Genomic DNA, 17134 nt, shown 5'->3' on the forward strand with positions numbered 1-17134 from the left:
AACGGTCTGGGTTTCTCTTCCTCCTCTTTTAATTGGTTTTTCCTGAGGGGAACAGCGAGGGTGGGTTTGTGCAGCACGAGCAGAGGAGCAAACAAACACTGAGATTGTTCATGTTCCAATGAACTTGTGCTGGCAAACGGGATTTCATGGGCAGGGTGGGCTGCAGGGGGCTGGGGGTGAGCACAGAGCCAGCAGGGTCCCCACAGATCCCAGGAAAGCCCTGATAAATGGGATTTCATGGGCTGTAGAGGGCTGAGGGTGAGCCCAGAGCCAGACCAGACCCTGCTGTGTCCCCACAGATCCCAGGAAAGCCCTGATAAATGGGATTTCATGGGCTGCAGGGGGCTGGGAGTGAGCACAGAGCCAGACCAGACCCTGCAGCGTCCCCACAGATCCCAGGAAAGCCTTCCCACTGCCAAAGCCATCCTGTGCCCAATCCTCTGCTCCAGAAGGAAACATTTTGCAGCCACTCTGAGGTCTGTGGGCTCTCCTGGTCACTCTGGGTGCAGCAGGACTCAGCCCTGGGAACCCCAATTCCCCCAGGGAGAGGCAGAGCAGCCCCAAAACCTGAAGGGTTTGAGCAGAGGGAGCAGCACAGAGCCCTCTCCACGCCCTGAGCCTCCCCAGATGCACCAAGTGAAGTTTTGCTCATCAGGGATGCATCATTAACCCCTGGAGTAAACATCCGTTCAAACTACATAATTAGCACTGGGTTTTTCAATGGGCTAATGAGAGGCCCTTTTAGGGCCCTAATTGGCTTCCCCTTGGTGAGCTCTGGGTGTGGGCTGGCAGCACAGGGAGGGCTCTGTTGGCAGAGGCTGCAATTCCAGCCAGGATGGCCGAGGGTGCCCCAAAGCCTCTCCTCGGGGGGCTCTCAGAGAAAACATCGCTCAGGTTGGAGAAATGCAGCCCCAAATCCTGGCCGGGGGTCAGTTCGGGGATGGAGCTTTGGGCAGGGGATGAACACAGCCCCAAAGCCTGGCCGGGGGTCAGTTTGGGGATGGAGCTTTGGGCAGGGGATGAACACAGGTCAGTTTGGGGATGGAGCTTTGGGTAGGGGATGAACACAGCCCCAAAGCCTGGCTGGGGGTCAGTTTGGGGATGGAGCTTTGGGCAGGGGATGAACACAGGTCAGTTTGGGGATGGAGCTTTGGGCAGGGGATGAACACAGCCCCAAAACCCAAATCCTGGCCGGGGGTCAGTTTGGGATGGGGATTTGAGCAGGGGGTGGGATGTGTCCCAGAAAAAGCAGGTTTGTATGGAAAAGACGGAGATGCAAGAGATGGAGAGAATTATTTAGGGACGGATGATGGAGCTGGGCAGTAAATGTGCCACTGAACAGGGTAATTAACAGTAATGCTAATCAGCGGCTAATTACATAATTCTTTGCCATTTTTAAAGGAATGGGTACCATGTCATCTCCAGGACCAGAATTCCCAGGTTAAGGAGGACGTGCAGAACCTGAGGCTGAGCTCCTGGGGTAACTCATTCACCAGTTTATCCACTGAAGTTTAAAAACGAAGCTGGAGAAAAGAGCAGCTCCTTCCCATTGAGGCTCAAAGGATCCAGACCCAGCTCAGCTCATCCCCACCACGCCCTGGGTGAAGGAGCCTCCCTGCTTTACAGAGCAGGTTTAGGGCAAAGAGAGAAGCAAACAGTGCTCCCAGGCTGAGAGGAACGTGTTATTGAAATGCACTTTATTTCAAGGAGCTCTGCCACAATCACCTGCCCTGCTCAGGCTCCCAAGGGCGCCGCTCGTGTTCTCACAGCTTTGCTGCAACCAGGGCTGTTCCTGCGCCTCTCCTCGGCTGCATGGGCTGTGCTGCATGGGCTGTGCTGCAGTGCTCTCTGCTGGCCCGGCCCGCAGCTCCAGGGCTGTGGCGGTGTGGGGATGCTTACAGGGCTCCCAGGGTGAGGGAACAGACACGGAGAACGTTGGCTCCGTGTTTAGGAAGGCTTGATTTATTATTTTGTGATATATGTTATATTAAAGCTATACTGAAAGAATAGAAGAAAGGATTTCATCAGAAGGCCGGCTAAGAATAGAATAGCAGAGAATGATAACAAAGGTTTGTGGCTCAGGCTCTCTGTCCAAGCCAGCTGACTGTGTTTGGCCATTAATCAGAAACAACCCCATGAGACCAATCCCAGATGCACCTGTTGCATCCCACAGCAGCAGATAACCATTGTTGGCATTTTGTTCCTGAGGCCTCACAGCTTCATCTGAGGCTGGCACATCAGGGCTTCTCTTTGTGCTCCTCAGCTCTGCCTCGAGCTCCTCCAAACCATCCCAGGATGGCTGGGAACGCCCTAATAACCCCCCCAAAAAATCTCTAATAAACCTCCCCCAGAAAAAAAACCAAATAACCCCCCTAATAAGGCCCTCTAAATAAACTTCTCTGACAAAACCCCCCCAATAAATCCCCTAATAAACCCCCCAAAACCACCCCTAATACCCCCCCTGAAAAAACCCTAATAAGCCCTTCTAATAAACCCCCCAAACAAACCCCTTTAAATAAACACCCCTAAAAAATCCCCCTAAATAAACCCAAATAAATTCCCCTAAAATATCCCTTGAATAAACCAAATAAACCCCCCTAATAAACAAAATGAACGCCCCTAATAAACCAAATTAACCCCCTAATAAAGCCTCTCCCACCCCTCTGGCTCTGGTGTCTCCCCCTCACTCCACAGGTGAGGCCTTAAGTGCCTTTCCAGGTAAATTCCATGGAAATTCCCCCCAAACCTTGCCCTAAAGGGAAGCTGCACGTTCAGAGCCACCTGCAGGAATCCTGACCAAAATCCCTGGGATGGAGCCTGAGCAGCAAAGGAACAACACCCCAGAGCCTCTGCCTTGGGACCGAGCTCCTGAGGGAAAATATTCCCAGAAAAAGAATGGGAATTTCAAGTATTGCCCCAGAGCTGATTTATCCCTGCCGTAAAACTAAACTCCACAATGATATGGACTTTTCCCATGCATTATTCTAGATGGCAGTGTGAATCAACTGAGGATGCAGTCAGTAAAGTTGTTATTGCCAGCTCTAAAAATCCCACAGCACTGAAAAGATCCAAAGAATTATTAATATTTCCTCTATTCACATGCGCTGTGCTTGGGCAGGCACTCACAGGGAGGATCTGAAATTCAGAATAGAGGCGTTGTTTGGGGTAAAACAGCCCCAAATTGGGGGCATGGCGATTCACCTCTGCCCAATGATTGCTCTCTGGGGTTTGTGCCATTCAGGGACGGTGAGGAGTATCCCCTGCTCAGGCTGGAGCTGCTGCTAGGACAGCCAGGGCAGTGTCAGAGCAGTGCCACAGGAGTGCCAGCCCGTGCCAGGGCAATGGGAGTGGTTTCCAAGCCCTGAGGAGTTGTTTGGGTGAGGAAGGGAGCCTGGATTTCTATTGGGGATGTCTCAGTGCCAGCAGGAGCAGCTGCTGCATGCCCAGCCCCAGCCCTGAGCCTGGTGGCACTGGGTGGGGACAGATCCCGGTCCAGCCCTGAGCCTGGTGGCACTGGAGCCCAGCCCTGCAGCACTGTCCCCGTGCCCTGGTGGCTCCCTGGCGGCTCCCTGGTGGCTCCCTGGTTACCATCTCGGCTCCATCTCCTCCTCCTCCTCCTCCCCGGCTCTAATCCCCGCAGACGGCGCCGAGCGGAGCCGCCGGCAGGAGCAGCTCTGTCTGTGCTGACCTGGGTAAGCGCAATTCCCTTTCCTTACGAGCCCTTTGCCGTCCCTGCTCTCCCGGTGAAGCAGGTGGGGTCCCCGCTCGCCTGCTTTGATTGAAATTGCGTTTATCTTGTAGCAGGGAGAACACCAGAGGGCTGCTCCTCTGTAGGATCTTCCAGCACTCGCGTTGTGTTCGGTGATTTCGTAGAAAGCTGTCTCTGACATTTTCCATCCAGAGTACTGTAGGGAATCTGGGATATTTCCCATGAAAATGGAGATTTTCCGGTGTTCCCCAAGTTGGAGTGGATGCTGTGGAGGGGGATGCAGAGCCCTGATGTGGGTTTGTTTTTAATGGCGAGCTCGTGGCTTCGATTTCTTGTTCTTTTGTCCCTGAACACGGCGGCTGTCCTGGCACTTCATTCATTCACTCATTCATTCATTTGTTCATTCACACGCAGATTTGCTTGCTTTGCTGTATTTCTTTTAAAAATCAGAGCCCTTTGAATTTGCATTCCCCCTTTTTTCCCCATAAACTTCTAATTGCAAAGGCAAAGCCCCGCAAGCTGCATGTCTGCTCCCCCTGCCCATGGAAGTTTGTCACGAGAGCATTAATCATGACTCACAATCGTTCTGCTAATGCAGAGCATCATCCAGGGGCAGGGGCTGCCTGCAGATGCGTTTGTGGCTGTGGGACGGGGGAGCAGAGCAGATTTCCTCGGGAATGATTTGAGCAAGGTCATCGGAACAGCCCTTGCACCCTGAGCAGGGTCGAGCTGGATCAGGCAGAGCAGAGCAGGGCTTGGCTCGGGCTGAGGGGAGCCCAGAGGTCAGACACTGATATATCCTCTGATATCACAATTGTTTATTATCTTCTGATATCACACTTGGTTATTATCTTCTGATGTCACACTTGTTTGTTATCTTCTGATGTCACACTTGTTTGTTATCCTCTGATATCACAATTGTTTATTATCTTCTGATATCACACTTGCTTGTTATCTTCTGATATCACACTTGTTTGTTATCTTCTGATATCACACTTGTTTGTTATCTTCTGATATCACACTTGGTTATTATCTTCTGATATCACACTTGTTTGTTATCCTGTGTCCAGGTTGCAAGCCCAGGTGCAGCCCTGCCTGTTGCTGTGCTTGTTATGGCGGGCAAGGGGAGGCTCCACAAAGCCAAGCTGAGTTCTGCACTTCACCCTCAGCCCCAGAGGGTCTCACCTGCATGGGTTAATGAGCTTTGCCCTCTCAGCCCCACAAGGTCTCACCTGCATGGGTTAATGAGCTTTTCAATCTCATTATGCAACCCTGGCACACCGGAGTGCTCGCAGTGCCAGGAGGTGAACGGGCACAAAGGGCACCACAGCCCCTCGTGGGATCAGGGGTTAAAATCATGTGAATTATTTAAATAATCCTTTAAAATAATGTGAATTTTGGGTGCCCCTGGGTGCCCTCTGTGTGCATCCCAGGGCTGGGATCTGTCCCCAGGCCCAAAGTCCCTTTAAAACAGGGAACTTGTTGAATTCACAATGAATTAAACATCAAAACACTCCGGGAATGGAACTGAAATGAGCCAGGATTGAAGCCCGGGGTTTGGTGGGCCAAATCTCAGCAGTGAGTGTCCATCCCCCGTCCCAGGGCTGGCACTGTCACCTCTGCCAGGCCAGCAGGGTCTCCCTGCCCTGTTCCCTCTGTCCCATCAGCTGCTCCCAACCAGGACAGGCTCCAGCACAGAGCCCAAAATGCCACTGGTCCCCAGGGCCAGCCTGACCTACTTGGGGAATTTATTCTCCTTTTTCACCTCACATTCTGTGTTTGGCAGCAGCCAGGGAGAGCAAGGGGAGCTCCTCTCAGTTTCCCTGTCACTCAGCACCACCCTGCCAGCTCTGATATTTGTTTAGAGTGGATAAAACTCACCTGCCATCACCAGGTGAATGTCTGCCTGCAAATTCTCTTTCTGTGATATTCCAGATCTGTAGGTTTGGGATGGGCAGATGACTGCAAAGAAAACGTTATTTAGGGACTTAAAATAATTGGCAGAAAGATTTCTACTGATTGATCAGCGTTTTTCTGAAGGACTTTTGACCTTCCCTGGTTTCAGACAGCAGGATCAGGCTGGGCTCTGGAAGGAGCTGGTTTCTGTGAGTCCCACAGGCATCGGAAACCCAGAGGTAAATAAAGGTCAAGTTCACGAGGCCTTCGGTGATTTCATGGACTGAAAGCATCAGCTGTTTACAATCGAGTCAATTTCGGTTTCAATAATGTTAAATTAACCTTTAAAAATTGTGTCAAGGAGCCGAACACCCTGCAAACGTGCTAATTAGGGAGATAAAGTAGGTTCAGGAGGAATCCAATATCCAAGCAGCCTCTCATGGAAAAAGACCTTTGAGCTTCTTCTCTGCTTGAGTACTCCTGACTTTTCCAAATGGGGTAACAAACATCCAGGAGAGATTTTGCTTTGTCTTCTGAAGGTTCAGCTGTGTCCCACTGCCCTTGGCTCCCCTCCTGCTCCCCATTCCCAGGGATGCTCCCTATTCCCAGGGATGCTCCCCATTCCCAGGGATGCTCCCCATTCCCAGGGTCACTTTTACATCGATTTTTCCCCGTCTCCAGGTCCCTGTCTCAGGTTCCAGTGTCCCTCCAGTCCCCAGACCAGATCCCGTGATGGGATTTGGGGTCTGGGGAACATTTCACAGCTCCCAGGCCAAGCTCTGACCCCAGCTGTGACTGGGGGGTCCTGGGCTCCCTGCAAACACAGACTGTGGCAGTGACCTCTCCTCCTCATCCTCCTCCTCCTCCTCTTCCTCACAGCGTTCCTGCTTCCACTCTGGAGGAGATGGGGCGCAAGGAGGAGGAAGGCAGCGGCTCCTGGAAGAAGCAGACGAGCAACATCCGCAAAACCTTCATCTTCATGGAGGCCCTGGGCTCGTGAGTACCCACAGGAGCTGCTGTCCCTGTGTCCCTGGGCACGAGCAGCCCCAGCCCTGGTTCCCCAGGCCCAACTGGCCCTGCTCAGTGTCCCTGGGTCTGTCCTGGGTCCCTCCTCAGTGTCCCTGGGTCTGTCCTGGCCCTGCTCAGTGTCCCTGGGTCCCTCCTGGCCCTGCTCAGTGTCCCAGGCCAGGAGCAGGTGAGGGATGCCCAAGGTGCTGCTGCTGCTGCTCCCGCTCCTGATTCACCCTCCCCAAAGAGCAGCAGAGCCCCCAGCCCCAGGCACAGCTCCAGGTGCCCCTGCCCTCCCTGTAGAGCCCCCTGCCCTCTCTGCATCCCCCCCTGCCCTCCCCACAGCCCCCTGCCCTCCCCACAGCCCCCTGCCCTCCCTGCATCCCCCTGCCCTCCCTGCATCCCCCTGCCCTCCCCGCAGCCCCCTGCCCTCCCTGTAAAGCCCCCTGCCCTCCCTGTAGAGCCCCCTGCCCTCCCTGTAGAGCCCCCTGCCCTCCCTGCAGCCCCCTGCCCTCCCTGCAGCCCCCTGCCCTCCCCACAGCCCCCTGCCCTCCCTGTAGAGCCCCCTGCCCTCCCTGCAGCCCCCTGCCCTCCCCGCAGCCCCCTGCCCTCCCTGCATCCCCCTGCCCTCCCTGCATCCCCCTGCCCTCCCTGCAGCCCCCTGCCCTCCCTGCATCCCCCTGCCCTCCCCGCAGCCCCCTGCCCTCCCTGCATCCCCCTGCCCTCCCTGTAGAGCCCCCTGCCCTCCCTGCAGAGCCCCCTGCCCTCCCTGCATCCCCCTGCCCTCCCTGTAGAGCCCCCTGCCCTCCCTGCAGCCCCCTGCCCTCCCTGCATCCCCCTGCCCTCCCTGCAGCCCCCTGCCCTCCCTGCAGCCCCCTGCCCTCCCTGCAGCCCCCTGCCCTCCCTGTAGAGCCCCCTGCCCTCCCTGTAGAGCCCCCTGCCCTCCCCGCAGCCCCCTGCCCCCAGGGACCCTCTCTCGCAGGACAGGTTTTTGCCCACTCCTGCTGCAAGGTCAGGGCTGGCACGGCAGAGCACGACAATAACAAGTTGTATATTTAGCTCAGGAGCCCTGACTCAGTTGGGGAATGAAACAAAAACAAGGATGCTGGAGTTGTACAATCCCTCCCTGTGCGTTAACAGCTTCATTTGCCTATTCATGGGCATGAGACAACAAAACATTCCCAAGGTTGTGGGGGAGGAATTGAATTACCTCCACCAGCAACTTCTGTCATGGACAAATTCTCTGTGACTTCTGAGCCCACGAAAAAGCTCCCAAAGAAGCAGCTCCTCCAAATTCTGAGCCTTGTCAGCCTCAGAGATTAATTGAATTACCCAGCAGCTTTCACTGAGGGAATGAGGTTAGAAAAAGCTTTGTTCTCTCCTTGCCCACTTGTTGATTCATCATTTTTAATAAGGAGCATAATTATTATAAACTGTTTGGGACAGAGATATAGAACAGATGCCCCAGCAGCTGATTTGTAGGTTGTTCATTTCCTACTATTGCTTTAATAGGAGAATTTAACATTAGAAATTGGGATTTTTCCCACGTGCATCGCTCCAGCTCTCTGAAGAATTAAAATGAAGATCTGGGACTTAAAACCACCTCAAAGTTGTTTTCACTTTCCCCCAGGCTCCACAGCACTGCCCTTCCTTGCCCTGAGCCTCCCAGCAAGCCTCATTTAAGGCCTCAATTAAGGAGCTGCATCATTAAGGTTTGATGAGGATTAGTGGGGACTGGCCCAGTGTCACTGTCACTGCCCCAGCCTCGTGCTCAGCCCCAGGACAAAGCTGGATTGGGGTTTTAGGCAGGTTATAAATACCTGATGCTGCTGGGGGGGGCAGACACTCCCTGTCACTTTGTCCCCAAGGGGACACGGGGACAGCAGCAGCAGAACAAGGCTGAATTAAAGATTAACTGGAATTCTCCTGCCTCTTTGCATGCTGGACCTGCAGAACGTTGGGTGGCACAGCCCAAACTGCAGCTCCCTCCTGGGCTGTGCAGAATGAACATTTTCTGTACAGGAAAAATTGTGGGGTTTGATTCTCATTGCATAACCTTGCCTTGAGCACCCTGAGTTTGGGGCTGCTCCAGTACAGCCCCAGCTTTAGAATCAGCACCCACGTGAAGTTCCAGCACATTGTTTCGTGTGCTGTTTCCCCTCTCTGTCAGTCCATCCCATGCCCCTGAAATACAGTTTCTCCCCTCTCTGCAGAGGTGCCTTCTCAGAAGTTTTCCTGGTGAAGCAGAAGAGCACTGGCCAGCTCTTTGCTCTGAAATGCATCAAGAAGTCTCCTCTCAACAGGGACAGCAGCCTGGAGAATGAAATAGCAGTGCTGAAAAAGTGAGTGTGACAGCCCAAGGAGCGTTCCTGATGTGCTGGGGGCTGTATTTAAAGGGTCTGGCCCCACTGATGGTGCCCCAAAAGGAATTGGATGGACAGCAGTGGTCCTGTGCCATGTAGGGCAGGGACAGCAGCCCCAGAGCCCCCAGTGCACTCTCCCTGGTGATTAAAGCAAGGTGGCCGCTGGCTTTTCCCCCCTCTGCCCTTGCCAGGATTTGTTTCTGACACACATTTCCCTTTGCAGGATAAAGCATGAAAACATTGTGACTCTGGAGGATATTTATGAGAGCACAACCCACTTCTACCTGGTCATGCAGCTGTGAGTACCAGCAGAGCCATTTTGGGGCCACACAGAGGGGCAGGGGATGTGTGGGATGTCAGCACCCACCTGGGCATTCCTTGTGCCCCCTTGGCCCATCCCCATGCCAACAGTGACTTTCTGAACCCCGATTTGGATCTATTTATGCAAATCAATTCCTGACACTTTAGCAGGGCAGAGCCAGAAGTATTTCTAATTAAAGCTGTGCCACGCAGGGTTTCTAGAAATGGAATGGGCACCGTGTCAGCAGCAGGGAACGGCTCTGAGCATCCTCCTGCCTGACTGCAGGTTCAGTGCAGAACAAACCCTTGGCCACTGGTGGGGGGAGCCTGAGGCAGGGCTGGGTACCAGCACTGTGCCCGTGCTCAGAGGGGCCTGAGGGTGAGGGGAGAGACAGGATCTGACTCCATGCTTCAGGAGGCTGATTGATTATTTTATCATATATATTGCATTAAAACTATACTAAAAGAACAGAAGAAAGGATTTCTTCAGAAGGCTGGCTAAGAATAGAATAAGAAGGAATGATAACAAAGGCTTGTGGCTCAGACAGAGTCCAAGCCAGCTGACTGTGATTTGCCATTAATTACAAACAACCAACATGGACCAATCCCAGATGCACCTGTTACATTCCACAGCAGCAGATAATCATTGTTTGCATTTTGTTCCTGAGGCCTCTCAGCTTCTCAGGAGGAAAAATCCTAAGGAAAGGATTTTCCATAAAAGATGTCTGTGACAGCAGCCCCAGCAGGACTTGCCTCAAAGCTCCCCAGAGTGCCCAGGTGTGCCAGCAATGCCCACTGGCAGCCTGGCGTTGCACCCAGGAGCTCCCATCAGCCTCAGCCTCCCAAAACCTGGTGAGGGAGGAGCAGAACTCAGCTGAGCTCACACAAAAGCCCTGTTTGTGTTTATTCCAGTCCTTTTCTCTGCACAGGGTGTCTGGGGGAGAGCTGTTTGACAGGATCCTGGAGCGGGGAGTGTACACGGAGAAGGACGCGAGTCTGGTGATCCACCAGGTGCTGACAGCTGTGAAATACCTGCATGAGAATGGCATCGTGCACCGGGACCTCAAGGTGAGCCCTGCCTGTTGCACCTGTGCTCTGCCCCCCCCTCACCTGCCCTGCTCCACCCCCTCTGCTCCTCTGTCACTGCCACATTTTATAAAAATTCCCTTTCCCAAGATTTTTCTCCCGAGAAGCCTCAGAAAAGAAATGTAAACAATAATTATTTGATGGTAGTTTGGAGGTTGCTTACCAACAGGTGTATTTTTGATTGGTTCCATGTGAATTGTTTTTAATTAATGATTAATTCTTGTTTAGTTGTGTCGGGACTCTGGTCAGTCACAAGTTTTTTATTACAATTTTTTTAGCTTTCTGATTTTTTTCTTCTTTTTTCAGTGTAGTTTTAGTATATCATTTTCTTTTAATATAATATTATAAAATGATAAATCAGCCTGCTTAGAACTCAGAGTCAATTCTCATCTCTCACCTCATCCTGGGGACCTCACACCAGCACCACAACAATTGGTAACCACACTCCTCTTTTCCATTTTCCTGCCCCAAATGTGTCCCCAGCCTGAGAACCTGCTGTACCTCACCCCCGAGGAGAACTCCAAAATCATGATCACGGATTTTGGCCTGTCGAAAATGGAGCAGAATGGGATCATGTCCACGGCCTGTGGGACCCCAGGATACGTGGGTGAGCAGGGGCAGGAGTGGGTTTGTGCTGGTGGAGTTCCTGGAGAAAGGGCTGTGCACATCCAGGACATGCCTGGAAGGGGGAAAGAAATACATCAGCGTGTTGGTAACAACATGGGACTCACAGAGGCACTGCACAGACCCTGTAAATGAGTGCAGGGATTGAAAAACCTCTACGTTTTAAAAATGCAAAGAAGATGGTAATTTTTAAGGGAAATGTATCTATTGAAAAAATTATAAAAATTATTTTAATGCAATGGGATTTTATTTAATTCCCACCAGACTGCACTGGCTGGATCAGCTCTGTGGTTAAACCTCAGCATGCAGGCAGAGACTGTCTGTGGTTCTTTCTGTAAAATGGCATTAAAAAGAGCCAAAAACCGCAGACAACTCAGCTGGGAGATGGGGCTGTGCCTGGCTGTGACTCCTGCTGCCCCCAGTGCTGGATAACCCATTATTGCTCAGGGCTGCCTTTGCTTTGCTGTCCTGCAGCCCCCGAGGTGCTGGCCCAGAAGCCCTACAGCAAAGCCGTGGATTGCTGGTCCATCGGGGTCATCACCTACATCCTGTGAGTGCCACAGGGCAGCAGCAGCTGCTCCTTTTCCTTTGTCCTGGCTTTGGGAATTGCTCCTTTTCCTTTGTCCTGCGTTTGGGAACTCGCTCCTTTTCCTTTGCTCTGGGTTTGGGAATTGCTCCTTTTCCTTTGCTCTGGGTTTGGGAACTCACTCCTTTTCCTTTGCTCTGGGTTTGGGAATTGCTCCTTTTCCTTTTCCGTGGGTTTGGGAACTCGCTCCTTTTCCTTTGTCCTGGGTTTGGGAATTGCTCCTTTTCCTTTGCTCTGGGTTTGGGAATTGCTCCTTTTCCTTTGCTCTGGGTTTGGGAACTCACTCCTTTTCCTTTGTCCTGGGTTTGGGAATTGCTCCTTTTCCTTTGCTCTGGGTTTGGGAATTGCTCCTTTTCCTTTGTCCTGGGTTTGGGAATTGCTCCTTTTCCTTTGCTCTGGGTTTGGGAATTGCTCCTTTTCCTTTGTCCTGGGTTTGGGAACTCGCTCCTTTTCCTTTGCTCTGGGTTTGGGAATTGCTCCTTTTCCTTTGTCCTGGATTTGGGAATTGCTCCTTTTCCTTTGCTCTGGGTTTGGGAATTGCTCCTTTTCCTTTGTCCTGGGTTTGGGAATTGCTCCTTTTCCTTTGCTCTGGGTTTGGGAATTGCTCCTTTTCCTTTGCTCTGGGTTTGGGAATTGCTCCTTTTCCTTTGCTCTGGGTTTGGGAACTCGCTCCTTTTCCTTTTCCGTGGGTTTGGGAGCTCCCCCAGACCTCCCTTTTCTCTGTGGAGCACAGCACTGAATTCTTCCCAAACCCAGAAATTAAAGGGATGAGGGGAATCGAGCACAGCAGAGGAGATGACAGGAATCCCATTTGCTCTGCCTGTGCCTCATCCTCGGCTTTGTTTTTCTCCAGCTCCCTACAAAAACCATTCCATCTTCCCGGGGACTTTTTGTTTCGTTTCCTCCCACACTCTCAGCTCGGTACCAGCTGTGGCTTTGTCCTCTCACTGCTGCTGCTGCTGCAGGGGAGTTTTTAACTCTTTTGTGCAGCTCTGCTGATCCCCTGAGCAGGGAGGGACAGGGAGGGGACAGAGCACCCTTGTGACACCTTGTCACCTCTGTGCCCACTCTGGGCTGCCACTGAAGGGCCCCTGTGTCTCTGCTCTGCCCCAGGCTCTGTGGGTACCCTCCTTTCTACGAGGAAACCGAATCCAAACTCTTTGAGAAGATCAAGGAAGGCTACTACGAGTTCGAGTCTCCGTTTTGGGACGATATCTCCGAGTCAGGTAATGAAGGGGTGGCACTGCATCAGCTTTGAGGCTCCTTCCAACCCAGACCATTCTGGGGTTCTGTAAGAAGGGAAACTGTGCATTTCTCCCCCATTTTTTCCCTTTGTCCTGTCTGCCACCATCTCACCAGCCCGAGCTGCTCCTGGAGCTCACTGCAGGCAGCATCCTTATTTCAACATCAATCTTTTATACAAACAAACAAACCTAGCAGGGGGTGTGCTGGGGTTTAATAACAAACATCACAAACCTTCCTGCAAGAAAAACAGAGGGAAAAAAAAGGGGAGAGATGTAAGAGCTCTTCAGGGCAGCTTCTAAATGTGCTCAGTTTTCACTTCATGGTTTCTAGAGTTATTTTTTGGGTGAATAATTCAATTCCAATTCACACACTCTAAGAGTGAAGTTTGGTGCATGCAGAGTTGATGTTTTTTCATCTGGAGCCTGTCACTATAAGAATCTTCCTTTACTGGAGTAATCATGGACTTATTAAGGGTGGAAAAATCTCCAAGTCCAGTCTTTGAGTGAATCCCACCACACCACATCACCAAGTGCCATCTCTCATTTTTTGAGCGTTTCCAGGGACGGTGACTCCACCACTGCCCTGCCCAGCCCCTTCCAGTGCCTGACCACTCCTTCAGTGAAGGAATTGTTCCCCAAATGCCCCTGAACCTCCCCTGGAGCAGCCACACAAACCCCTCTCCTCGGGGCTGACCTCTGTGCTGTTCCTCCAGCAGCATTGCCCATGTTCTGCTGGGATCAGCTCTGGAATAAGGGGGCAATAACGGGACAATAACCCCTCTCTCTTTTCCCCTTTCCCAACAGCCAAGGACTTCATCCGGCACCTCCTGGAGAAGAACCCGAGCGCGAGGTTCACCTGCGAGGAGGCCCTGAGGCACCCGTGGTGAGCTGGGGGTGCCCGGGGGTCCCAGGGGTCGCTGAGTGTGCTCATTGTGCTCTGTGGGAGCAGGGAACAGGAGTGTCCCCAGCACAGGAGTGTCCCCCACCCCGTCATTAACGTCATTAACGTCATTAGCATCGTTAACGTCATTACCGTCACCGCCTCCCCCGCATCTCCAGGCTGGCTCCTTCTTGTGTGCACAGAAAGCAAACCATGAATAATTAAGGATGCAATTTGTGCATATTTGCCTCCACAAACAGAGGCAGAGGAGAAATCCCACCCTGAGCTTTCCCAGGCTTTGAAGTGTGTGTTTGTGTTACATTTTGTTGCTGTTTTTCCTTTGGGTTTAATTATTGCTGATTGAACGTACAAAGCAGTTCGGTGCCTGCAGAATGTGGAATGCCTTACAAATGCCATCTGCCTACGAGCCCATTTTCTTCTCTTCCATCTGCAGGATTAATGGAAATACAGCCCTTCACCGTGACATCTACCCATCTGTCAGCGCTCAGATCCAGAAAAACTTTGCAAAGAGCAAATGGAGGGTAAGTGGCTGCTGCTGGAGCCCAGAGCCATTTCACCAACAACACCAGTTGCTGTCAGCCAGCACTGAGCTGGGGGGGTGAGCACCCAAACCCTGGGATCCTCCAACGCTGGGATTGCCTGCAGTCCGTGTCTGCAGGGTGATGGCAGCAATATTCCCAAAGTGAGATTCACCCCAGCCGTGGAGCAGAGGGGTCATTTCCAGCTGTTCCCAGCTGTTCCCTGTCTCCCTGGGCTGGAAGCAGCTGTGAGCTCCAGACACAGCAGCGGCCTGCACCCATGGCAGGTGGTGTTTGTGGCAGAATGTGCCCATCCCAGACAGCCAGTGCTGGCAGCACTGGTGTCACTGGGGGGGGTTCAGCGTGTGCTGCCATCACCAGCTGCTCACTGGGCTTTTGTCTCCCTCCCCAGCAAGCCTTCAACGCCGCGGCCGTCGTGCACCACATGAAGAAGCTGCACATGAGCGGCCACGGGGCGGCCGAGGGCTCTGTCCCTGCCCCAGAGACCCCCGAGCCCCCCAGGCCCAGCAGCCCCTCGGGGACCTCCCCAACAGCAGCGCCAGGAGATGACAAGGACACAGCTCAGGGCTCCTCTCAGGGGCGCTCAAACCCACCCAGACCCCCTCAGGAGACAGAAATGGGGGAGGAAAAGCTGCCAAGCCCCCCAGAGGAGGGACCCCTGCCCAGGGACAGCAGCCTGACCCTGTTGGATACCCCTATCCCCTCAGAGGAGGGACCCCTGCCCAGGGACAGCAGCCTGGCCCTACCAACCACCCCCAGACTGGTCCTGCCAGACAGCCACAGCCCCCTGGAGGAGGAGGGACCCCTGCCCAGGGACACCCCCAGCCCCCCAGAGGAGGGACCCCTGCCCAGGGACAGCAGCCTGGCCCTGCCAGACAGCCACAGCCCCCCGGGCAGGAGCTCCTGTGGCTGCAGCCCCTCCTGTGTGGGCCATGAGAAGAGCAAGGCGTCCTCCTGCTCCGAGACAGTGCTGCTCAAAAAGTCGTCAAGATCCCAGTAGGTATCCAGGTCCCTCCATGAACTCCCAGCAGATGGAACGGGAGACAATTCCCCTACAGAACAATCCTCAATAATTGCAATTTCTCTTCTTTCTTTCACCCATTCCCAAGCAGCCATTTCAAGTCAGAGGTTCTCGTTCCAGTGAAAACCAGTAAACACTCGTCTCACTGTGGCACTGGGCAAACTGGAGTTTGTTTGATCATGTGATGGAGGCAGCCACGTGCTCAGAGGTGAGTGCCCTGCAATCCAATCTTCAGCTGCTCCTAATTAATCCAATTAGGGCAGGCAAAAGGGAAAGGCAGAAATAGCACAGTGACTGTACAGAAATAAACAAATGCAGGGTTTTTGCAAGAGAAAAATCCTTTCACCAACACCTCTCCAGCCATGACTCAGCTCTCAGCTTCCACCAGGGCCAGGCCAATCCAGCTTTTACATCCCAACAAGGCTGCCCAGGAACCTGAGAGAGGAAGCCAAGCTTGGGTTTGTCACACCAAACTCTGCACTGACTAATAGGAAAATGTTACTAAGCTTTTAATAACTTTTAATGTTATTAATTAATGGGAAAAACACCGATGCAAACCTGTCCCTCAGCTGGGATTGGGCTGTTCACCAGGTCTCAGCTGGGGCCATGAGCAAAGGGCTCAGCACAGGCAGCTCCTCTCTTTGGCCCAGGCAGGTTTGAAAGTCTTTGTGAGCAGAGCCCATTTTGAAAAGAGAGGCTCATTCTGTAAAGCAGAGTAAAACAATGCAGTTGGATCCCATTTGAGCACAGCCTGGCTCAGCCCTGCCATCATCTGCACGCTCTGTGTGTGAGCAGTGAGCAGCTCTGCTGTCAGCCCTGCTCTGAGCAATGTCCCAAAGGTGAGCTCCTGCTGGCACTGCTCTCCTCCAAAGCCACAGCAAGAGAGCTCCCTGCTCTCATGTCCTGTGCCAGTCTCTGCTGATGGGGCTGTTTGATCAGCACAGTGGATTAACAGCACAGACAAACGCAGTTAGAGCCACTGCAGACTCCAGAGAGGCCAATTCAGCAATCAGAGCTGTGACAGCCCTTTGTGAGAGCCACAAAGGGACCCGAGCTGTGCCTGCCCCACCACAGCTCATTAGCAGGGGAACAAAGCCCCGTCCTCACCTGGAATTGTCTCTCTTGCAGGACCAGAAGGGCTCTTTGACTCTTTTCTGCACTTGGGAGCCGGCAGTGTGAGCAGAAAGGAGGCTATGCCCTGCCAGCAGCCCTGGAGGGCAGTGACCAGCTGGGCCAGGGGCACAGCAGTGCCAGGATCCATCCCTGCAGGCAGCTGGGGCTGCTTCTGGATCATTGCAGCCCGGAGGAGGCGAGGGAAGGTCTGAGGCTCCAGCTCCCACCCCCAGTGTCCATTCTCATAGGGCATCCTCAGCTTGTGTTCCCTGCACCCTGTGTAGCTGTCAATGCACCGAGGCCCCGCGCAGCATCAGCCCCACAAACCAAAGCCATGCAGAGCTTCACTCCCGGGGCAGCTCCCTTGTTTCTACAGCCCTCACCCTCTCCTCTCCTGGCCTTGGTTGGCCCAGGCTCTGGCACGCTGGAGTTCAGCTGCCCAGCCCTCAGTGCAGCCCCAACAGGAGACAGAACCTGCTAGAAACCTCCCTGTGTGTGGCAATGCCACAGCAAGGTCTGAGCTCCCCCTCCGAGGCTGTCATTGCACAATGAACACTTGCTTAATAAAGCTGAGATTTGTTTTGTAAAGGGCTCTTGGTTATTCATACAGATCTGACATGGAAATGGTCTGTCAAGTCCCTCCTAAAGCTTTCCCTGTGCATCCCCGACCTGCCCCCACTGGTGTTTTTCTGGCAAAATGTTCTGTGGAAAATAAGCAGATTGTGGCAGAAAATCAAACAAGAC

The 17134-nt window shown here is 53.1% G+C and overlaps 1 protein-coding gene across 2 annotated transcripts; it reads left to right on the forward strand.

Annotated features, from left to right (window-relative positions):
• The first annotated feature begins 3564 nt into the window (after positions 1–3564).
• Positions 3565–16978, forward strand: CAMK1G (calcium/calmodulin dependent protein kinase IG). 2 transcript variants are annotated; one of them, XM_058039724.1, is made up of 13 exons: positions 3565–3692; positions 6485–6601; positions 8827–8955; positions 9200–9274; positions 10206–10344; positions 10846–10969; positions 11461–11536; positions 12686–12798; positions 13621–13699; positions 14151–14238; positions 14648–15252; positions 15366–15485; positions 16406–16978. In XM_058039724.1, exons 2-12 carry the CDS (start codon positions 6510–6512, stop codon positions 15460–15462), a joined length of 1617 nt encoding a protein of 538 aa, XP_057895707.1. In that variant the 5' UTR covers positions 3565–3692; positions 6485–6509; the 3' UTR covers positions 15463–15485; positions 16406–16978. The 2 variants fall into 2 exon arrangements, with proteins under 2 accessions (XP_057895707.1, XP_057895708.1); XM_058039725.1 differs by having other exon boundaries at positions 15369–15485.
• The last annotated feature ends 156 nt before the right edge of the window (positions 16979–17134 follow it).

The sequence above is a fragment of the Melospiza georgiana genome, chromosome 23 (assembly GCF_028018845.1).
Source record: "Melospiza georgiana isolate bMelGeo1 chromosome 23, bMelGeo1.pri, whole genome shotgun sequence".
Taxonomy (NCBI): domain Eukaryota; kingdom Metazoa; phylum Chordata; class Aves; order Passeriformes; family Passerellidae; genus Melospiza; species Melospiza georgiana.

Bases quoted from the DNA above. Each gene is read 5' to 3' on its own strand.
- CAMK1G (XM_058039724.1), top strand. From the start codon at position 6,510: ATGGGGCGCAAGGAGGAGGAAGGCAGCGGCTCCTGGAAGAAGCAGACG. The intron at 6,602-8,826 runs GTGAGTACCCAC...CCCTCTCTGCAG, and splicing joins TTCATGGAGGCCCTGGGCTC to AGGTGCCTTCTCAGAAGTTT. The intron at 14,239-14,647 runs GTAAGTGGCTGC...CTCCCTCCCCAG, and splicing joins TTGCAAAGAGCAAATGGAGG to CAAGCCTTCAACGCCGCGGC.